General features: G+C 42.1%; 1 protein-coding gene across 1 annotated transcript in view; it reads left to right on the top strand.

Annotated features, from left to right (window-relative positions):
* Positions 1 to 24,235, top strand: part of mtr (5-methyltetrahydrofolate-homocysteine methyltransferase) — a 78,216-nt gene that overhangs the window by 50,160 nt on the left and 3,821 nt on the right. The window contains exons 15-32 of the mRNA XM_079658888.1: positions 2,419 to 2,604; positions 2,681 to 2,860; positions 5,659 to 5,775; positions 12,023 to 12,163; positions 12,259 to 12,348; positions 13,092 to 13,244; positions 13,635 to 13,742; positions 14,211 to 14,311; positions 14,695 to 14,762; positions 15,318 to 15,438; positions 15,984 to 16,065; positions 17,683 to 17,781; positions 18,900 to 18,975; positions 19,243 to 19,398; positions 19,887 to 20,086; positions 20,805 to 21,005; positions 21,088 to 21,280; positions 21,967 to 22,079. Coding sequence (XP_079515014.1) covers positions 2,419 to 2,604; positions 2,681 to 2,860; positions 5,659 to 5,775; positions 12,023 to 12,163; positions 12,259 to 12,348; positions 13,092 to 13,244; positions 13,635 to 13,742; positions 14,211 to 14,311; positions 14,695 to 14,762; positions 15,318 to 15,438; positions 15,984 to 16,065; positions 17,683 to 17,781; positions 18,900 to 18,975; positions 19,243 to 19,398; positions 19,887 to 20,086; positions 20,805 to 21,005; positions 21,088 to 21,280; positions 21,967 to 22,079 — 2,385 coding nt within the window. The remainder of the gene's footprint in view (positions 1 to 2,418; positions 2,605 to 2,680; positions 2,861 to 5,658; positions 5,776 to 12,022; positions 12,164 to 12,258; positions 12,349 to 13,091; positions 13,245 to 13,634; positions 13,743 to 14,210; positions 14,312 to 14,694; positions 14,763 to 15,317; positions 15,439 to 15,983; positions 16,066 to 17,682; positions 17,782 to 18,899; positions 18,976 to 19,242; positions 19,399 to 19,886; positions 20,087 to 20,804; positions 21,006 to 21,087; positions 21,281 to 21,966; positions 22,080 to 24,235) is intronic.

A 24,235-nucleotide genomic window follows, 5' to 3' on the forward strand; every position in this document is an offset into this window, starting at 1 on the left:
TGACCAGAGACTCACAGCCGCTAATGGTCAAGTGGACAGGAGAGGCTGAACACGCCTTTGAGGGACTGAAGAGGGCTCTCTGTGCACGGCCGGTGTTGATGACCCCAGACTTCAGCCGGGGGATGATTGTGCAGACGGATGCGTCAGAGGTGGGCATAGGAGCAGTACTATCCCAGGAGGTTCACGGTGAGGAACATCCCGTCATGTACATCAGCCGGAAGCTGAACACAAGGGAACAAGGAGCCGGAGCCAAGCATGGGAATGCAGATGCCCTGTCCCGTAGAGATGCCCTGTGGACCATGGTCACCTCTCCTAAACTAGTACTGCACCTACATTCCCAACAGGTGGGTCCACCCTCTTCCAATTAGCAGTATTGGGAGCAGGTGTGGAGACCTCACACCTGGTGCTAATCACTCCCTCAAGGGAGACAAAGCACACAGAGTTGCTCAGTGGTGTGTGGCACATGGAGGGAGCAGGAGGCTCCCAGTGTAAGGAAACGTTTTGGGAAAGCTGGTAAGTCGGTTAGCGGCCCGGCTACGTTAGCCTTTGTTTAATGGAAGGTATTTTTGAGTTTGATAGCAATAAAGCCTCTTTTTGGATTTGAACACTGCCTCTGTCGTGACTGCTGCACTACCACTTTCCTCTTTATCTGCCCAGTCCTGTTACACTGGTGGAGAATGCGGGCATAAGGACTCTAGTGGTGGTGTTTCAGTCAAAAAGTTGCAAAAAAAAAGAAGAAAGTTTTCTGCATTTTTAAGATGGAGGATGTACTAAGAGAGTTGATTGAGTTTGGATGTGTTCTCACTACGACCTGGACGCACAACGATGGTGGAACATCAAATCCACACAGAGCCGCGCCAAAAGGTAAAGATGCGGCCCTACCGGGTGCCAGAGGCAAGACGGGCGGCCATTGAGCAAGAAGTGCAGAAAAGGCTGGCTATGGGGGTGATTGAAGAATCTCACAGTGAGTGGACCAGCCCTGTCGGTTCTGGTTCCTATGCCAGACAAAACCAACAGGTTCTGTGATGATTTCAGAACATTGAATTAAATCTCCAAGTTTGATGCGTATCCTATGCCCAGGATAGATGAGCTGATTGATCGGCTTGGGGAAGCCAGGTATATCAGCACTCTGGACTTGACGAAAGGGTATTGCTTGAAGCAGCCTCAAGAGAGAAGACGGCCTTCGCCACCCCTACAGGGCTGTACCAGTATACTGTGCTTCCCTTCGGGCTTCATGGAGCACCAGCCACGTTCCAGAGACTGATGGACAAGGTCCTGAGGCCACATTGTGAGTATGCAGCTGCCTATTTAGATGACGTTGTTATCCACAGTGACTCATGGGATAGCGCGGCAACGTCAGACCACAAGAAAGGAAGGTCCAGGCAATCCAGGTCTGGCCCCCGGTCGGTTAGCGGCCCGGCTACGTTTGCCTTTGTTTAATAGAAGGTATTTTTGAGTTTGTTAGTAATAAAGCCTCTTTTTGGATTTGAACACTGCCTCTGTCGTGATTGCTGCACTACCACTTTCCTCTTTATCTGCCCAGTCCTGTTACATTTGGTTGGTCCAACACAAATACCTCAGCAACTATTGCACCGATTGTTACAACATTTCTTACACTCATTCACCCCCCTGAATGAATTGTGACGACTTTCCCTTAGTGCCATTATAAGGTCAAAAAATACTTCCATAATTTGGTTTATGATCAAAAACCAGTTAAATGAAGTCATTATCAGCAGCTTCTGTGTTACCTAATTAGCTAATTCTAGCATTCTGACATGCTTAAATCAGGTTGTTGTCATGTTAAACATAACATCTGCTAAATGTGACCTTATTATCATAATAATTTTGGTGCCAAATTATAGCATACTGATGTTAGCATTCAGCTTCACAGAGCATGGGTCTATTAATTTCTGATTTTCACCAAAAGGATGAGTGTATTTCAGTATCAGGGGTGTGTGTGGACTTTTACTCATGGACGAACTGATTAGATTTGGGTGGTTAAATGTCACTGTGTCCTTACGTCCTCCGAATTATTAGAATTTGGTGGTCAAAAGGTCAATCTGACTGTGACCTCACATCCACATCATTCACTTGATATCTAAGGAGCCCTTGAAGGAATTTAATTACGTGTGGTACAATCACCAATTTGACTCGTCTGACTGATGAGACGATAAGAAGGTCAATGTGACCTCACCAAATATTATTTTGGCCATATATAGATGATTTATATTATTATTGCCACACAAATAAAATAAGAGTATAGAGTTATGACATTTTGACAAATATGAATATCAACTGTAACGAGCTGACGAAGGCATACAACTGCAAATTGTAATTCACTTATGTTAATCTGCTCAGTAAATACAAACAGTTAGCCCATCTTTCTTTCACGGCTGTGCTTTTCCTTCCTGCTGCCAGGTTCCTCTGTGCATCGACTCCTCTAACTTCTCAGTGATTGAGGCTGGGCTGAAATGCTGTCAGGGGAAGTGTATTGTGAACAGCATCAGCCTGAAGGAAGGAGAGGAGGAGTTCTTACACCGAGCTGCCACTGTGAAGCGCTACGGAGCCGCTGTGGTCGTCATGGCCTTTGATGAGGAGGGACAGGTAAGGAGTGCACACACACACACACACACACGTACACACACGTACACACACATAACACGTCTGCTCCCCTCTCAAGGCCACAGACGCAGAGCGGAAGGTGGAGATCTGCACTCGGGCCTACAATCTGCTGGTCAACAAAGTGGGATTCAACCCCAACGACATTATCTTTGACCCCAACATTCTCACCATCGGCACAGGCATGGAGGAACACAACGACTTTGCCATATACTTCATCAGAGCCACCAGAATGATCAAGGTATGCACCTGTCGGTCGAGAAAAACAAAACATTTATTCAACCGATCATCAACTTGTCTGTTTACAGGGTGTCCGTGGGGTCTTAAAAAGTATTAAAAGTTGATAAATCAATTTAGCGAAAATTAAGGCTTTTAAAAAGTATTAAAAAGTATTAAACGGCATTTTCCAAGGTATTAAAAAGTCCCACAGCAACGACAACATGAAACACCCTTTAATTTACTGAAACGACATGTCGGGAAAACCCCTCAAGGCGGCCCCCATAGCGCGCCGTAAAATGCTGCTTCTTATTTTAAGTTTCGTTGCCTTGCTCCGCTCTGTGGGGGGGGGTCCCAAGGTGGGTAGACCGGCATACGCAACGCTCTGGGGGTCCAACGGCTCCGTGTGTAAGCCCTATATGATCCTTTTCTGATTACGATGAAATAGCCCGCCTCCCTCTCCCCACGTCTCCAGCTGCTGCTGGGCTGTCAGAAGAGGGGGAGGAAAAGAGAGGCAGGCACCGTTTATTAAACATTATTATACAGAGAACAGAGTCGTCATCAATTTGTTTTAAAGCTCAATAAATAACAAAGACCTCTGATCGGCACTTTTCAAATTTTGTACGGAAGATTTAAACTTTAACGGACATGTTGACCGTCGGAACATTTATTTTAACGGAAACTCTGCCGCACGGTTCCCTCGTCCCTTGGAAGAGGAGGAGAGGTGGGTGTTTTTCATCTGCTGGTGGACTACCTGAGAGATATACAGCAGCAGAACACGTCGTCCACCGCGGAGAATAAACAGAAGGGCAACCATGCTCCGGGGGCTTCTTCACTGCTTTTGGTGTATTTTGTGGCGGCAGCAGCGCCACTTACAGGCCTGGCATATGTACTACAGCGTTTCCAGCATTTCCAGCGGTCTAGTGTGAACGGACACATTAATGAATCAAATGCGTGTGAACGGAAGACTTTTTTGCGTTTGCGTATGCGTTTTACCGTATGCGTCCTCGTGGGGCCTGGGTCTAAGCCAAATTATATCCGGTCACAGAGATCTGCTATTTTAAAGTAAAGTCAACACATATCGACCCTAATATAGTCTATATTAAGAACGAGAAAAGTCTTAACATATATATCGTTTTTTGTAAACATATGACAAATGTGTGAGGGTGATGACGTCAGAGCATCGTCCTATGTGCCAGGGCTTAGCCCCGGACAGCCCCTGCCCAATTTAATCCCTGGGTATTTGTGAGGGAGCTCCTATGGCATTACCCCGCTGAAGCTCACCAAAGTTTAATATAATTCATAGTTCAAAGTTTTGTCAATTGTTTCGTTTATTGGTCAAATACTGGTTTCTAATGTTTTCTGAGGAGTTTTACTGGAATGAAAGAGCACAGAGTACAGAAGCAACAAAGCAGCATACTGCATTAAACCTGACCTTCACAGAGAGGTTAAAGTTCATGTGGAAAGGAGGCTTCAGTAGTCTGTCTGCACTCTGTTTAGTTGTGCTATCTTACAATCAATATAGTAAATGTGAGGTAAAGTGTGTTGCCAATGTAACCGGTTAGATCTCAAAGTGGCGATGAGGTCTTAAAATGTATGGAAAGGGTCTTAAAAAAGGTCTTAAAAGGTATTCAATTTGACCCCAGGATTTCTGCATATACCCTGGTTTAGCAACCTTTTCTGAATCAAATAATCTATGACACATACGCTCGTACTGTGTACTGCTCAGTGTAACTATTCATGGTCAGTTAGATTAACATTTGAATCACTAATCACACTGCTGACACCTCTAAGTAACCTTTTGATTAGTGACAGTGTTTCCCCTACCATTGTCTTGGGGGGCGCTGCACCACCCCAACGGAACCCCACGCCCCCTCTGAAATTCAAGGTGTTTTTTTAATATATATTTATAGCGCCAAATCGCGACTGAACTAATCTATCTACGGTCACTTTTAACATCGAACAGGTGCTCTTTTATGAAATAAACTAAACGCTTATGTTATTTATTTGCATGTTTCAATGTGCATTCCTTTGCACATTCACATTCTCTCCTCCGCTCTGTTTCTGAAGGGCGGGGCTCTGCTCCCAACACACACATATGAATGCACACAGTCAAAGACAAGAGCGGAGGAAAGGAGGAGAACAACAAAGTGTAAAAAAGTTAAACAAATCTGCATTATAGCCCCGAGCTCTGCTGTTCGCCCAGGCAGCACCCGCCCCAAAAAGCAGTAAAGCTAGGGGAACACTGAGTGGGGTTGGAGCTTCACACAGACTGGTGGGAAGCAACCACTGCTGTTCCTGACTGAATTCATTAATACCCAAGAAGAACAATCCTGGCAAGCTTTATGCAATAATCAAATAAAATGTCAATGCTCTTAGAAATGTAAATATTTAAATATTTCTATTGGACTTATTTTCAATGTATGTTTGAGTTCCTAAAACTTTCTACTTTTTTTTTCATGCTGACTTTTGAATTGATCTCAAGTTATTGCATACTGAATCAACACAAATACTGTTTAATTATGAAAAAAACACCACTTTAATCTTTACTCACTGTGGGCCATACAAATCCCCAAAAGACTTGAAAACAAACGTGTGTGTGTGTGTGTGTGTGTGTGTGTGTGTGTGTGTGTGTGTGTGTGTGTGTGTGTGTGTGTGTGTGTGTGTGTGTGTGTGTGTGTGTGTGTGTGTGTGTGTGTGTGTGTGTGTGTGTGTGTGTGTGTGTGTGTGTGTGTGTGTGTGTGTGTGTGTGTGTGTGTGTGTGTGTGTGTGTGTGTGTGTGTGTGTGTGTGTGTGTGTGTGTGTGTGTGTGTGTGTGTGTAGGAAACATTACCAAGAGCCAGGGTGAGTGGAGGTCTGTCCAACCTGTCCTTCTCCTTCAGAGGGATGGAGGCCATCAGAGAAGCCATGCATGGAGCGTTTCTCTACCAGGCTATCAAGGTGAGCCCTGAACACAACCCCCCACCCACATAGCCCACTATCAGTACAGCTGGGACACTATAGACCAGGGTCTGTGGTTTATTGTGAATAATCACAACAATGTTCTACAGGAAGAGTTACTTTGTTTTGCTAAGAATACCATAAAAACTATTATCCTGGCCTATTTTGGCCAACAGGGCTTTTACAATTTGACAGATATAACCAGCACACCTTACAAGTGTTAACAATTACTTTTTTATTGTTGGAACTGAAGGTTAAATGAGAGTTCTTATAGCTGTTCTGGCCAAACCCCAGGAAGCTCGTCTAGCACAGAGATATAGGGCCCTTCTCACTTCGGTTAAATGGATTCCTTGCGTCCCTCACTTGCGTCGTTTCTGTGACTAGTCCCTCCCACCAGGGAAGCATGGAGAGACGCAAGGAAACCACGAGAAGCAGGGAAATGAGTTTTAAGAGCAATGGGACGTCCTTTCCTCCGGAGCGTCACGTGAAGTGACGTCCGTTTGTGATGACGCTGCACAGCTGATCGTCTGACAGCAGCCAGCTCTGTCCCCGTTATTTCCACACACACACCCCCGCCTCTGTTAGTACACATTTACTGACACAAACATTTGTATCATCTGTTGTGGACCCAAATAAATAAAATAAAATAAGAACTAATTCTCAAAAAAGATAAACGCCATTCTTAAAATGTATAAACGAACAATAGTTTGATTAATATTGATTAGAGTGCACAAAATAAATAAAATAATTCAGAGAAGAAAAAGAGATATCTATCAAAACCCAGTTAGATTAACATTCATTGGATTGCACACTTTGTTTGTTTGTTTGGATATGTAGCAAATTAACATTTTAAATAGCACTTAATGACTGACTGAATGGAAATGGCAATAAATGAAAATGTAAAACGAAAAAAGCAATCATGAAAATGTTTCCAAAAAATGAATAAAATGATTTTTGACCACTTTGTTGTTCAGATATATCACATATTTGTAACTAAATTATACATTAATTGAAACAAAACACGGTATAAACTGAGGAGTGACTCCCGTGAGGTTCATGTATTTTCTTCACTCCGCTGGGAAACTGCTCTCATGTCAAGAAGCATCAGATCAGTGCATGCACTGCATCGTCCAATCAGTGAGCGATACACAGTAAGGGGGCGGGGCGAGTGTCAGAGGATTTCATCGGAGGATGGTCTGGTGGTTCCTCGATTATAGCTCCTCCATTATCGCTCCTCGCTTCTCGATCCTCGGTCCTCCGGCACAAATAAAGCCATTGGGACGCTACTCAAGATGGCGCAGACAAATCAACTTCCGGTGAGACAGAGGACCGAGGAGCGAGGAAATGAAAAATAAGAGAAGTGAGAAGGGCCCCCAATCAGAGAAAGGAGCCACTTTCAGTGACAGTGAGAGTGAAGACATGCATAGTTTAGGGCTGGAATATTTCATCTCAAATCTATAAACTTTAGTAGCAAATAGTTTCATACCATTTATTTTTAATAGAAACCTATGAAGTGTTACATTTCATTCTGACAGTATTTGCCCAAAAGTGAAGACACTGCAACACCAATGTGATTGTTGAACGTCTCATTCCAAGACAATAGGGATGCTTGTAAATGTGATGATGCTAGCCAAGGCAGTATGACATATGAATCACATGTTTCACTTTTTACAGACCCAAATTCATGAGGAAAACTTTGACCAAACAGAGGACAATCCCTCTCCCAGGTGTTGTGTGTATAGATTAAAAAAGACAACACATTTACAACAAAGAAAATTAAAATGATAAAACATAATTACGTTAATAAAAAAGATAAATCTAGGAGGATTTCAAAAATCTTCCTTGAGCCACAAGATGGAGCAATCTGCGTAGTTACAGACACAAGAACTCTGGGAATAATGTCCTGGATGCTGAGTGAGCAACATGCATTTATCCCGCAGGAGAGCATATAGATAAAGTAGGAGATACAATCTGAAAGTCCCTCTACAGTCTAACCCAGGGGTCGGCAACCTTTTTGATATGACGTGCCATTTTGAAATGTTCTTGTTAATCAGCGTGCCCATCATTTTAATCGCACACCGGACTCTTATATCCGCATATATATATATATATATATATATATATATATATATATATAAAGGTGCGCTGCATTTACACATCAGATGAGGCTCCCTCTGCGAGGGGGAGGGGCGGCCCTAAGTGTGCCATATCAACATTAACCTTAATTATGACACCACTTCCATTTTTTTTATCTCCATCGGATTTTATTCCATCCATATAGGCAACCTACATAGCAACATTTTTAATAAACATTTTTCTCCCATAATCAGAACATTGAAATTATATATGAGCACTATACAACAATGCTTCAGCAATAAACTTAACAAATCTCTGTATGTAATTTGTTTAAAGCCCTGTGGTAACAAATGACATGCACAGTTGCCATTTCAGCATACTGCTTTCAATGAGACTCCCTCATATACAACGTTTTGCAAGGACAGCAAATGTTAAAAAAGGGAATTAAATGTAACAAACAGAAATATGAGCACTATATAACAATGCTGCTATGTTTATAAAAATATCCACATCGAAGAAGAAAAAAGAGACCGGGACAAAGAGCTCCATTAGGCAAAACCATGTGTGCTACACATAAACAGAGTCATGTGTGCTACAAATAAACCAGTCAATGTGATCCCTGGCCCTGCTTTCCTTTGCTGAGCTCCATTATCTGTGGATCGTACTTTGTCACTTTAAGTTGCACACAAGCTTCAGAGTGGTCAGTTGTCAAACGACTGCGGGAGGGGCTGAGCACGCTCTTCATGTGCGAGAATATCTGCTCACAGAGATATGTTGAACCAAAGACTGTCAGCAAAGCCAATGCAATTTTCCTGACACAGCTGAACTTCTCCGGTAGAGATATCCAACAGGTGAAGATGCAAGAGCTGTGATCATGTCTTGCCGTGGTTTCCAGCTGTTTCCGCAACTCCGCAAACTTCGTCATCCACAGTGTTGAACTCTTCAGCTCAATCATCTGCATCATCACGTCCTGTGTATTCAGCCAGCCTATCACAGATACATCCAGTTCATGTCCATCAAAGCTTTCGGGTTTGATCAAGAAAGAGAACATGGGTCCATACTTCTGAAATTCCCCGAATCGTGTTGTAAACTCCGACTCCAGCTCGCTGATGTATTTGCATATTTCAGCTGTGCTGATGCTGTGCTGCGTGGACAGCTCCCTCAAGTGGGTGAAGTAGCGGAAAGTGGAGGTGGCCACATCATCTGAAAAAACTGCCAGTTTTCCAACAAAAGCCTTCCATGTGTCAAACATGTCCAAAACAGTTTGACCTGCGCCTTGCAGTTTCAAATTGAGCTCGTTGAGGTGTCCAGTAATATCTGTGAGAAACATACGTTGCACGACCCATTTCTCGTCCTCGAGCTCTGGAAAGTCTTGGCCTTTTTCAGCCAGGAAGGCCTTTATGGCATCAAAGCAGCCAACAAACCGCTCCAAAACCTTTCCACAGCTTAGCCACCTAACTGCCGAGTGGAGAGGGAGATCTTTGTATGAGCTGTCCATTTCCTCCAGCAGGGATTGGAACTGTCGGTATGTCAGAGCAGATCGCTTAACTATGAAGTTAACAATCTTCATCACTGTGGCCACAACCTCGTTAAGATCTGAATTTGACATCTTTGCACAGAGGTTTTCTTGGTGTATTATGCAGTGGAGTCTCATGATGGGGTGACCGACTTGTTTCTCAATTAATGTGACCGCTCCCTTGGAGCGCCATCTGTTGTCACTGCAAAAATGTTGCTTATGTCAATCCCTCGCTCCTCAAAATGCTCCATACAAACTTTGGCTATGTCCTCACCTTTTGTTGTTTCAGGCATTGGTTTTAAGCAGCAGAGCTCTTCTCTTACAGTCGAATCACAGTATCTTACCATGACTGCCAAGCGTGGTATGTCGTTCACGTCCACGCTCTCATCCAGTGCAACGCTGAATACCGTGGCTTCTTTCAAACCAGCTGTCTGCTGCGCGCAAACGTTTTCTGCCAGTTCCTCAATGCGTCGTTCAACAGATCTGGCTGACACTGGAATTGCTTTTATTCTTGATTTTATTGTCTCTTTGTTTGGTAAGGAATTAAACAAAACCTCTGAGCTACATAGGAAAGCCTCCTTAATATATTCACCGTCAGTGAATGGCTTTCCATGTTTCGCGATGCAATGAGCAATGCGATAGCTTGCTTCGGTAGAATCATTGTTAGCAGTGGCAAAGGCTTTGAGAGTGTTTGCCTGTTTCCCATAACCAGACACGGCACATTTTATGGATTCAGCCTTGTCTGCCTCATCCTTGAAAGTTGTCTTGTGTTTGGTCTCAAAATGCCGTTTGACACTTGACGTCCGACAGACAACATTTTCCAGACATAAAGTACACACAGCACGGTCCTTCTGAAACACAAAACCCCACTCTTCTGTCCACGAGGGCTGGAATGTCCGAATATTTATTTTAGATTTCTTAGGTAGCGGACCTGCCATTGTCTACCGGGCCTGCTCCGTCGTAAATCAATTTACCGTAAATAAAACGTCGTGCATATCTCCCAATTGCTGTGAAAGAGGTAATTTGGCTTGCAGATGAGAAAGCACTTCAACATTTTCCCCAAAACAGCTCATTATGGCTACTGCAATTTGTGAAGTGCGTTCCTCCGTGGTGAAATGAACAGCACTACACCACAGTGGAAAGCAGCAGCAAATCGCCTGGAGCTAAAGAGAGCGGGGCTGCGTTGCGTGCACGGCTTCCTTCTGCACGTAACGGGGAGACGCGCTCTGGCAGCGGTCTCGTTCAGGATCCTACATTTAAATATTTTGCACACTTATTCCTAGCGTGCTACTGGTTACGGTTCCGCGTGCCACTGGTTACGGTTCCGCGTGCCAACGATGGCACACGTGCCAGGGGTTGCCGACCCCTGGTCTAACCCTACAGCAGCATAATTACAGTCTGGTTCAAGGTCAACCCTGACTATGTTTTTCCACATCCTTTCTACCCGTAACACTGTGTACCAGGGTAGGATTTTCACGGCGGTCATGACGGCCATGGCCGTCGTAGCCGCTCGGTCTGGCCGTTATGCCCCACAAATAATTGTACGTCCTACGGCCACCATGGCCTGTGTGCCCCTGATACTGTTAAAATCTCGAAGTTGCTTTAAAAGCGACAGAACAGTGTTTTCTGAACTGCATTATGCTGCTTTCACAACGGACGTGATGCGAATATTCTCATCGCTGGAGTTTCACCGCGGCTGTCAGCTGTGTTTACTCCTGTCATTCAAACAGGATGCCTGGAGAGGGGGCGGGGCTTATTTCCATGTAAATACTGTGGTGGAAACCAGCTACGACAAAATTTACTTATTTTAAAGTGATTTAATTGAAAGACACGTTTCAAAAATGATGCCGAAGTAACTACATACTGATACCGGTTAGTAAAAAACATGAATTAATGCTTTGACAAGTCTGCAGACAAGACTGCAAGCGAAAAACCTTTTAAAATGCGTGTTTTCTGAATGGATCAATCAGGCTAAACTAACCTGTAGCTGCTCCGTCCACACTCACAACAACGTCCTAAAGACAGAATTAAAGCAGCGATTGTATTCGCCATGACAGTCTGTGGTTTGTACATGTTTAACTTTTGTCCAGTTTCTGACCAGAGCTGTGAGGAGTTGATTAAAGAGACTCTCACACACACACACACACACACACACACACACACACACACACACACACACACACACACACACATGATGTATGTGCAGAGTTTGACCCTTGAAGCCTGTTTCTTCTGCTCTGAAATGGAATATATTTGTTACATATTAATAGAATTTTAGATTTTTTGATTTGATTTTGGATTTGTGAATTGGAGAAGTAGTAGATGGAAAACATACCAAACACTAATTACTCAAAGTAGAGTATTTTATTTTATATATGGTAATACTAAGGAGGCATAGGCCTATATGATGATATCATGTTTGACATTATTGATATTAAAAAAGTGATTTGTTTTCCATGTCATTCATGTGTTTTTCTTATCAAAAAGTGAAGTTATTTATTTGTAAGCTCCAAATCCAAATGTTTCCCTCAATGGCCTTTGTGCCCTGGCATGTGGCCTTTGCGCCCTGAAAAAATGTGTGACACCAAAGGCCAAATGGCCTTGCCCCTAAAATGACGAAATTCCAAGCCTGGTGTGTACTCTGTCCTGTCTCAGGATGGGATGGATATGGGCATAGTGAATGCTGGGAACCTGCCGGTGTATGATGACATAGATAAAGAGTTGCTGTTACTGTGTGAGAACCTCATCTGGAACAGAGACACTGAGGCTACTGAGAAACTGCTGACCTACGCTCAGGTATACACACATGCATAAACACATGCAAACAGGTAATACACCAGTTTGTTGTTAATTTGGTTAACAGTTGTCGCCTTTACTTCTATTGCTCACAGAACAATGTGAAAGGAGCGAAGAAGGTGGTTCAGACGGATGAATGGAGGGAAGGAAGTGTGGAGGAGAGGCTGGAGTACGCTCTCATCAAGGTAACACTAATTGTTTAACACATACTTGCATTTCAAAAGTTTTCCTTCACCTACGCTGATCAGACTCACGTCATCCATGTCTCTAAATATTCTCTAACAAATGTTTTAAGTGCACTCAGACATGGGTACGTTTTTTACAGTAAAGTTAAGTGGCCAGTTAAATATCATCTGTAATTGACCTGTGTGGACAAAGGAAGGATTGAGGTGATTGTAGATGTTCTCTATACTCTGAATCAGATCATTTATCACTAATATTGTGGGCCCCTAACTATGCAATGTGTGATCATTAATACTATGAACATTTAAATTGATTAGACCTACATGTCGGTTGATGCTGTATTTGGATGTATTTATTGTTAGAACCTAGAAGATTAATCATTTGGATTTTCTAAATTGGCTTGTTGTTGACACATTTTATTTATTCTATTCTTAAGTTATTCTATAACAAAAAAACATTTCACTTTATTTATTAACATAACAAACAATGAAGTTTTACAATGTGCACAGCTCAAAAATGCTAAGAAGAATGCTGAGAAGAAAGAATGTGAAGAGATTTTCATAGAATTAACTTTCCAGCCCTTGTTTCACCTTGTGTTTACTTTTTAACTTAAAGATTAACAAGGAAACATTATATTTTATTTAAGAAATATCAAAACCAAACATGATTTCCCCTATTGACGATTAAGGTTGGGTATTTCTTTTCATTTCTTCCATAATGCTCCATGGTGGGTTGCTGCTGTCAGGGAATAGACAAGCATGTGGTTGAGGATGTGGAGGAGTGTCGGGCTCAGGTGTGCCGCTACACCCGGCCCCTGCACATCATCGAGGGGCCCCTGATGAACGGCATGAAGGTGGTGGGGGATCTGTTCGGAGCTGGGAAGATGTTCCTTCCACAGGTAGGAGGAACTCTTATTCTGTGATAGTCTTCTTGTTGATGGTTGGCAAAGTTTGTACTTTTTTTTATCTTCTATTGAGTAATGCTGATTGTCACTGCTCACAGATATCAGGATTATAATCCATCAATTTGGGACTGTAATGTATTTCAAATAGTTTGTTTAACATTTGCATTGCATTTTAATTCCATCCATGGCAACGGCATGAAGGAGTGCTGATTATACATTTATTGTTTCAAACACAGGGGTGGGGGGGGGCAGTGGTTAGCACTATGGCCCCAGAGCAAGATGGTTCTGATTTTAGACAGAACGTGAATTTACAAGACACATGTATTTTATGTTCACAATTGTATTTGATCAGTTTGCTTAACTTCCGATCGTGATGTGTTTCAGGTGATCAAGTCTGCCCGGGTGATGAAGAGGGCGGTGGGCCATCTGATTCCCTTCATGGAGAAGGAGAGGGAGGAGATGAAGGCTCTGTCCGGCTCTACGGAGGACGTGGTGAGTACTGCAACTCTTATTTTGTCCAAGATCTTATCAAAAAGATTTTCTCTTCAGACCTACAAGTAATGCCTAAAGAACAGTAAAAGCATGTGTCTAAAAATGCTAACCATTTTAAAGTTCAATCAGGGACTCCCAGATCATCTTGTGTTCCCTTGATCAAAATCCTTTCATCCTGTATCTGTCCCAATAATAAGTCAATCCAATATTGCTTTTCATTTGATTTGTAATTTCATATTTGAATCATCCATGATTGATGCAATATGGAGGTGTCCTTGAGCTAGAGACTCAACCCCAAATTGCTCCCGTAGGCATGTCTACTGTATTGAAGGGTATATTAGCTTATATATATATATATATATATATTTGGATACAATTCTCAGATAAATTACATGTATATTGTAAAAGCATTACAACTAACAGATTTCACGTGTTCCCTGACGCTTCATTTCCTCTCCTCCTCTGCAGGACCCCTATCAGGGCACCATAGTTCTGGCCACAGTGAAGGGAGACGTCCATGATATTGGAAAGAATATTGTGGGGGTGGTGCTGGGTTGCAACAACTTCAGGTAAAACTCAGATTAGAGTTCCAACTTCAAATCTCCTCTGAGCATTGTTTTTTGTTTGACAAAACAGTTACTATATTTGTCTTTGTCATTCAAAACAATCATTCAGAAGCAGATTTAAAAATGCTCTGATGATTAACAGTGCTGTTACTGTATCTGGTTAAACAGCAGAGCCCCCGGTGCTGGACCCACAATAACTGCAGTTCAACTCTGACACTGTAGTGAAGCACTAGTAGCTTTCTCACTTTGGTGTCCTGGTGCATCACCCTCCAACACATTGACATTTTTCAAATGTAAAATTAACTATTAAAATCTACAAACAGAAGAACAAAGAAAGAAACTAAGAGTAAAGCTTGTGAGTATTTTTCATGTTTCTTCTCTTTTAGAGTGATCGACATGGGTGTGATGGTCCCCTGTGATAAGATCCTTAGAGAGGCCGTCAAACAGAAAGCAGGTGAGGACAGTTCACATTACATATCGTCAATGTTAGATGCCGTAGATACATTACAATAACTTATTACATGGCTTAGTTGAATACTCGATTCTGATTGGTCAATTCAGAACACGTGACACGTTGTTGACATTGAATTTGAAATGTTGAACAATTAATGAATCCAGATAATTAGTTGATTCAATTAATATTATACTTTAGGAAATGTCTCTTATTTTAGGCAATGCGAAAGGCCATACAACATCATTATTATTTATGACTAGATCGAGTTATTTCAGGTGTTTAAGGAGCAGCTTCAATGTTGGCATTACCTAGCCCTGAGTGATCAGAACTCCAAATGAAAATCAGACCTAAAAAAGCATCAACATTATACAGTTATATGAGAATACTTTTATTTAATTAATTGCAAGTAAATCAGAGAAAATTCCTTTTTTTTTGTGTTCACACAACTGAAATACTTCAGTAAATATAGTGAACCTCAGATGATGTCATGAACCAGACATCATGTTGTCTAACAGCAGCAGCAGTCATGTGGGGTCTGTTGACTTTGTTCTGCAGATATCATCGGTCTGTCCGGGCTCATCACCCCCTCCCTGGAGGAGATGATCTATGTGGCCAAAGAGATGGAGAGACTGGGGATGACCACACCCCTGCTGATTGGAGGAGCCACCACATCAAAGTAACACACAAAACAATATTCATTATGTTATCCCCGCGGCATATTAACACAAAAGATCAACATAATCTTCCTTCATTCAAAAGTAACCAAAGGAGTTCTCGGTATAATCTCAAATAACAAAATGATTGCGGTCAAAATACTTTACCATCTAATCTAATCTGTGTCTCATTGTCCTGCCATATATAGACATGTGTGTCATGTCCTGCCTCTCAGCGCATATTTATTGACTTATTAATGAACTAAATTGAGATGTTTTACATCTAATTGAATTCACAAAAAATTAAGAATTAGGTAAGTTGAATTTAAAGCATTTAACATATATTCAAACAATAATAATCTTGTTAAAAAGTCAAATGGATTTGAAGCAGATGAAGCAGCTGCCTACAGTACACCATCATAAGAGTGTTATAAAACGCTATGATCTCTACTAAATATAATGTATACATTTATTGAAAGTTAATACATAATACGTAAAAAGTAATATAAGGAAGTTCTTCCGTTTGCAATACTGTCATGGTCGTATGTGTGTGTTTTGTGTTTGATAGGACACACACTTCAGTGAAGATCGCCCCTCGATACACTTCCCCTGTGGTCCACGTGCTGGACGCCTCCCGGAGTGTGGTGGTGGTAAGACTATATTCACTTCAACTACCCTATGGCCTAAAGAAACAAAATCATTGAAATGGGCTGGAAATATCCCATTATGAGTATAAAACATGTTTTATTTGCACATTGATTTAATTTAAAGGCATATATATGATGCCTGAGGATTTTCAAATGTGTTTTTTTTTTGGGACAAAGTTTAAACCTGCGCCTACGTCATAATCAGCATAAAAATACAAATAGTTAGACCAGGGGTGGGGAACCTTTTTCCTCTCAAGGGCCATTTCAATTTTTTCAACATCCTCCGAGGGCCGTACAAATTATTGACATCTGCTTAAAAATACTAAAATCACAGCCCATTAATTTCGCATTTCTTTCATGCTGTGCTAAGAAAAAGCAACCTCTTAATCCAGATACCTTACCATGACTCGCGCATGCGTGCATGTGCACGGTTGTGGCATGACCACCAAAACAGAAAGATATAGACACAAGATGTGCAAATGTAGTTAGTTCCATATCCATGTGTACATGATTTAAGTGGGGGGGACCTAATCTCCTCTAGGGGGGTCCCCTATGCTCCCCTGGGAAGATGTGTTTTTAAATATTGAAGTTAAAAGCATCAATCTGGTGCAACATTAAGAGATCTATGGATACATCTCTCAACACCCATATGAAACAGAACTGTAAGCAGATTTATTTTTCTTTATGGATATTTTACAAATCACTCCCCTTTCAAACTGTATTCTTGTTTATTAATAACAACTTTTTTTTCATATAGAATTTTATACCCGTTTACTTTATTCTCTTATTTTTTTATAACTATAATGATCATATAAAGATGTGCCTTTACCTCACTGGTTGGAGAAAAAGCTTCTTATATTCGTTAGCATAGCTAGCTAACCAGATGCTAATAACAACAAAGTTATTGACTGTGTGATCAGTATGACAGATGAACAGATCGCCACTGGGCTTTCAACTAAAGACATAGCCAAGCAAAAACTGCGGCATGTGTACGGCTCCTTATGGGTACTGCAATTTTTTAAGTGCCGGCCCGGAGCGACGTCCTGGTGCTCTCCGTCAGAACTGCACCCCTGTCAGATGAGACATATACCACGTGATGACAAGTTAGGCTCCTGTTGTGTTCAAGGACCCTGACCTTGGCCAGGAAAAACAGGCACTCGCTTGTTTAATTATTTTGCGGTCTAGATTTCTTTCATTCTTTTCTTTTTTGCGTGTGTTTATAAATTACCTCGAGGGCCGTACCAAAAGGTCTCGCGGTCCGTATACAGCCCGGGGGCCGGAGGTTCCCCACCCCTGAGTAGGACCATTATGGGGCCGTGAAAGATGTGTCAGCAAGTAAGTCCACCAGCTCATGAGAAAATATAAGAGATGTCCAGAAATCCACAGCTTCTTTGCCCCAGTCTAACAAGGTGCCACATTAACATCATGAATTCAGTTAAAAAACTAACCAACCAAGGGAAGTGACACACGGGGGGGGGGGCAATCATTTCTGATTGCATTTGATGATAAGAGAGATAATATAAGTTAATATGGCCACAGCTTTGAAAGATACTTCAGTCTCTCCAGTTGAATCTGTCCAAATGAAAATGAAGAATAATTGTGTTTCCTCCCCTCCCTCAGTGCTCCCAGCTCCTGGACGAGGTCATGAGGGAGGAGTACTTTGAGGAGCTGAAGGAGGAGTACGAGGATATCAGACAGGAGCACTACGACTCCCTGAAGGTGAGAATGAATGGTAGAAACACAACCTTAACAACATCCAAACACTGAGACAGACACACTTCTGAAAGCCTTTAGTGTGGAACTGGCAGTCTGAGAATCCCTCTTTTTCTTCGATCTTCTATAGTGTGATAGTTTGGAAAATATAGGAGAGTCGTCACAAAAGCATCATACAAGACAACAGGAACTAGTTAAAGTAATGGGAATCCGCCAAATGTAAACCAAATGTTCAGGTCGTCAAACCATCTGTCAAACTCTCTCCCTCTACCTTTCTTTTTCTCTCTCAGTCTTCACTGGCCAACAATGATTCCCAAATATTGTTTGCTTTAGTTTAGTTTGATGCCACAGCTGACTTTAAGAAGGTTTTTAATTATATTCTCATGACAGACATAATGACAATGGGTTAATTTAAGGCGGCCCCACATGACATTCATGACATCAGTAAATCTATTTACTTCCTCAGATCTCCACTGAGCCTTTAGGACCGTCCAGTTGTGATGCTTGTGGCTCACTCTAATGCGTGCGGTAACACAACTAGCTATGGTCAATCACAATCACTGTCAGGAATATGGGGGTAACTGCTACAGTTAGAACTGTCTCTTTTATGCAACCAGTATTTATAATGTGGAGTCAGTTATGTATGTATTTTCAAACCGACAAGACAAGAAAACAGCGGAGAAGTAACGGGCAGAGACCCTCCTTTTTACACAGCGGTCCAGACATAGACATCAAACGGCAACACATATTCAGTTGCCAGTTACTTTGGCATTAGGGCAGGGATATCTAGATACTTCCCAAGGTTTGACATAATGAATTGTGCTACTTTTAAAGCAAGCAGCGATGTTTTCAAATCTGTAATCAAAAAGGTCGAAACAGTTCCTGCCGTTGCTACGTAGTTCAAACTGTAACATCGGACTATTTTTCTTAGCGGATGCATTTCATTTAAAATAAATAATAGCCTACTATTTTTTAAATTAATAAAAACATTTTCTAAATCTATAAATGCATTTAAATTAATATCGTTACTTTGTTGAGAATGTGGCCATGTAATAAGCGTGTTCAAGATCCCTCCGCTTCGCGTCGGGCTCCTGAAAATGTCATCTCTCTCTGTGTGTCCTCAGGACCGTCGGTACCTGTCTCTCTCTCAGGCCAGAGACAAGGCTCTGCATATAGACTGGCTCTCTGCGCCCACACCAGGTCAGTCAGCCACATCACTTTATTACAATGTTATCAAAGCAAAACCTTTGTGTACATTTAACATTTCTATTGAGGATTTCAAATGAATCTGTTGTCATATCTTACGACGTCACACCACTAAACAATTCACAACATCATTAAAATGCTTTGAAACGTCATATCATTGAATACAGCCCTATCTTCAGTGTGGTGTTAGAAGGAGCAGATACAGAAGTATGTAATACTTTGTTCATGCCTGCATGGACCGCTCTCTGTCCCGTGTCTCAGTGCGTCCTCACTTCCTGGGTACTCGTGTGTTTGACCGCTATGACCTGAACAGTCTGGAGGAGTTCATCGACTGGAAGCCTTTCTTTGACGTGTGGCAGCTGAGGGGAAAGTACCCCAACAGAGGTTACCCCAAGATCTTCAAGGACAAGACTGTTGGTATGAGCTCCACCTCTGTTATCATCAATCACTCCACAGACATCTCTCCTGCGACACCACATGCTGCTTACATGTTGATAAATGCCCTTATATATTTGACTTTTTCAACAGATCTCGACACTCTGTATATTGGCACGAAGAAAACTTCATTTTTTCTTTTCATAAGACTTTCAAGGAGTGTTTACAATGCATTACAATCTGCTTCTAGCACTGTTTAATAATATGACATTAAATTGTAATGTTTAATAAAGCTTTATTAATTTGTGTTAGTTCTTTTAATTCTAATTAAACAATGCTTTAAGCTGATTATTTTCTCCATGAGTTACTGGAGAATAGTGCGGTGAAATCTCCAGTGCCAACATTGAAAGCTACAATAACTTTACAACTAAATAACACATAGGCGCTGGCAGCAGTGATTCAGTGGGATGTGTCCCAGCCTGGTTGTCACGGAAATGATACCATGTCTGAGCAGTGTTGTCTTCCTGCAGGTTCTGAAGCGCGGCGAGTCTTCGATGAGGCCCAGCGGCTGCTCCACCAGATGATTGACAGTGGCAGTCTGAAGGGGCGGGGCCTGGTGGGGTTCTGGCCCGCCCAGGGTGACGGTGATGACATCAGAGTGTACCGAGAAGACGCCCCGGCAACCAGAGACACCCAGCCCATCGCCACCTTCCACGGCCTGAGGCAGCAGGTGATTTTAAGAAACAGTGGAGGACTATTTAAGTTCAGCGTCTGCCTTACAAACGTACACGAAGATTTCCCCTTGATCAGCCATGACCAACCTATCAGCTTCAGATATAACTATGTGCTGATCAAATTTACATGCATGAAAATCCATTAAAAAATGTATTCTTTTATAATTCAGCAGTGAACGGCACAAGGCCTCTCCCCTCCTCTGGTTGTATGTGTAGGGCAGCCTATGATATATTACACACAACTTTACATTCTTGTAAACAGACACTGATTAATAAATAGTTGCGCATAAATAAATGGACAAATGAAAAAATTGTTGAATTGTAATTTTCCATGAAAGAAAAGCTTTAAAACATGTTTGTGTATTTTATAGTTATTAGAAAGAAAGACAATTGGGAGCGGCATGTCAGACATAAAATGGGAATGAGATATAAAATATTGCATGGTTATAAGTATATAATTGAACATATCTGACCTCTGTAGCACTTAACTTTCTGAGAACAGAAGGCATAAACAAAGCATTATGCTGTGTCACCATGGGGAGGCATTAACCAGCTGATGGGTGGTGCCTGCATGCTTGTCAGGTGTAGTATTCAGGATTTAAATGTTTTGTTCTTCTTCAGTTTCTGATTGTGACCTTGAAAATGCATCCAAAAATAAAAGGTAACTAATTTCCACAGTAGTAATTTAGTGTGTGTGTGTTTCTTTGTGTGCAGTTGGAGAAGGACAGCTCTAGCTCCGAGCCCTACCTGTGTGTGTCTGACTTCGTTGCCCCCCTTGACAGCGGTGTGTCTGACTACATTGGTGTGTTTGCTGTGGGGGTGTTTGGAGCTGAGGAGCTGAGTCAGCACTTCCAGGCTCAGGGAGATGACTACAGCAGCATCATGGTCAAAGCGCTGGCCGACCGCCTAGCTGAGGTACGTCAAGTGTTGCTTTGGTTAACGAGTCCCTGCTGCTGCCTCTGTGTTTTCTGGTTCCTGCTAACCCTGTCCCCCCCAGGCCTTCGCTGAGGAGCTCCACGCTCGTGTGCGTAAGGAGCTGTGGGGCTACAGCACCGACGAGGCACTGCAGGCCTCAGACCTCCACAGAATCCGGTACCAGGGCATCAGACCCGCAGCTGGATACCCCAGCCAGCCGGACCACACAGAGAAGACCACCATGTGGAGCCTGGCCGGGGTCCAGGAGAAGACCGGTGAGAGCGCTGAGCATTTCACTGTCTTACTGCTGCTGATGGGCTGCTAATGCTGTCCTGTTGTTTCAGAGGAGATGCACGTCCAAGGTTTTCTTAGCCTTTCAATAGTTCAATGAAATGTATTATCTCTTCTCAGCCTGTTCACTTGTACTCATATAGTCAGGCTACATGTAAGCACACATGTATATGCACTGTAGTAACTACATGCGCTGTAGTAACCTGGTTACTTTTAAGTAGGGGTTTACTGGTTTAGATTTGAGTTCGGAAAAAAGCAATCATAATCAGCTTTCAATTTCTACCTTCCATAAAAAAAAGGATCAGCCATTCTCCATTTTTTTTCTTTCTTTATCAGTGGCTCTTGTCTTTTATTGAAAATAAAACACTGACTTGCTGTTATCCTATTGCCTGCGTCTGTGTTCACCTCTTTAGCTTTTGTGGATTTGTGTGTTTTTAATCATGTGGCTATATGTTTTCTTGCCTGTATCTAATACAGTCACTCTGTGTGTGTGTGTGTGTGTGTGTGTGTGTGTGTGTGTGTGTGTGTGTGTGTGTGTGTGTGTGTGTGTGTGTGTGTGTGTGTGTGTGTGTGTGTGTGTGTGTGTGTGTGTGTGTGTGTGTGTGTGTGTGTGTGTGTGTGTGTGTGTGTGTGTGTGTGTGTGTGTGTGTGTGTGTGTGTGTGTGTGTAGGTATTTGTCTGACAGAGTCCCTGGCCATGCTGCCTGCTGCCTCCGTGTCTGGACTTTACTTCTCCAACCCTCAGGCCACATACTTTGCTGTGGGGAAGATCACCAAGGAGCAGGTTAGACTGCCCATCCACATCTTTACCTCATATAGTCACTTTATAACATTTGAATGAGACCCCTTTCAGAAAGTTGGATGCACACTGATAGACCTGCACAGGGCTCAACATTAAGGGCTGCCCGATGGCCCGGGGCCTTCTAGTATATAGCTCGGGCAATGAAGCCTCACCTGCTGGTTGCCCGATCGGGCAATCTATTATGCCAGTATCATGCAGCTCGCGGTTCCAGTAATGAGTGACCCGACAGTAAAACTAAACATATCTATAACTAGTTTAAGTAGTTTCAGAGGTAATTAAAATAGCTACGTGTTATATTCTAACCTGAAGTGTGTGTTTTGTCCACTCACCGCTGCATGTGATCATGCAGTGCTGCGTGTCGACTCGTCAGCAGCAGCTGATCTCTCTCTCCCGTAAGATTAGACTTCAATCGCGTTTATGTCCATATTGATCAGATCTAGCTAGTTCTAGCTAATGATAGGACTACTTGCTTATTAAAAGACACCTAAACAATAAGTGTCGCTATGCAACTGGGTGAGGCCACAAAGTATAGCGCAGCATTATGCATTTGTTTACATGCCCACCGGAACCCCGAGGCATTACCAACAGATCAACACACAATCAATCCATACAGGACATCTCTTTCTCCACATTAAGTGTTAGACATTAGAATTGACTATTATTGTCTGTCACATACTCTTCTTGTCTTTCACATAAGTGGCGCAACTGAAGCGGTATTGTGCTAAAGGGAAATTATTGTGACCGAAGAGATTTTGATTTTGCCGGCCAACGGGAACTCTGACGTCGCCACTTTGTATGCTTCGCGGATGCGCTCGGCTCCTCTCGACTGCTGCTCGGGTCTGCTCGGTCAGCTTCCGGATGAGGAGGCATTCGTTCGACCAACTTACAGTCGATAACATTACAAACATTTTTAACAGGGGCCATAATAGTGTAAATAATGTTTGTTTTGGCAGTTACAACTGAATTTAATGTTTTCTAATTTTTTACATCTGATGAAGGCATTTGCCTTCATCAGATGGAAAAAAAAGACCCAAACCCTTTGTGGCATTTTGTCCGCACGCATTTTTCATGGCAATCTCTATTGGGCTCAGGACCATCTGTAAATTAGCTTAGATGGCCCACAGGGCCATCTCCCAAAATCCTTAATGTCATGCACTGCTGCATCACAACTGGATAACGGTCATCTTACTATTTATTAGCAGAACTACGGAAATTAATCACAGACTATTTAAAACAAATGAAATGCAATAGAAGCATGGAGGACAGACCAGAAAGATAACAATTAGATAAAAAGCTCACTAATGGATAACTACCTCCTGTAAAAGAGGTGATTGACACTAGCTAAACATAAGGATACAAGCCACCAGAGAGTAAGAATGCATTGACCGGGGGTAGAAAATTATAGAGAAGAGGTTTGTTTCTGATTGAGCCGTTTCTGGGAGACAACAACGGCTTTATTCTACATTCACATACACAGTATTACCCCCCATAAATCAGGCCTTTATTTCCCTCCAGATGGAGCTGTGTGAATTATGATAAATACCCTTGTGTGACTTAAAATTCCAAGAAAGAAGTGAGCTTATCAGGTCACTGAATCGTGAGCTGGTTAAGTTGCATTGTGGGTAAAGTCGATGCCAGGTTTTAACAAGGAAGAAGAATGCGTGGGCAAAAAAAAGATAATATTATCTCTGGCTCTGCTTTATCCATTCCTTTATAGCCTAACAATGTCATAGCAATGCTAAATCACTCGAGTCATATTTTAAGTAACTGTTGAGACTCACCTTATAAATATAAAAAAACAATAGAAGGATCCTAACTTGGATTTTATAACTAATATTTTGATTAAGGATTTGTAACAGAGGGGAATCTAAACACCTCACTTGTGTTTCAGAACCGGGTTTATTGCTAAGTAAGTTTACACAAAAAAGAGTGTGTAAAAAAAGCATTAAAAAAAATGAATAAAACAAAAACAAACAAGTAAAGTAAATTTGACAAGCAATATAAATATACAAAAAAGGAAACACAATAAGAATATGACAACTTACTCTGAAATAAGTGCAGTATAATAGAATTGAATTTTTTAAATAATGAGCATTAAGCAGAAATGTGAACATACACGGAGGAGTGTGGAAGGTTCA

The sequence above is a fragment of the Notothenia rossii genome, assembly GCF_949606895.1.
Source record: "Notothenia rossii genome assembly, chromosome: 11".
Lineage (NCBI taxonomy): Eukaryota > Metazoa > Chordata > Actinopteri > Perciformes > Nototheniidae > Notothenia > Notothenia rossii.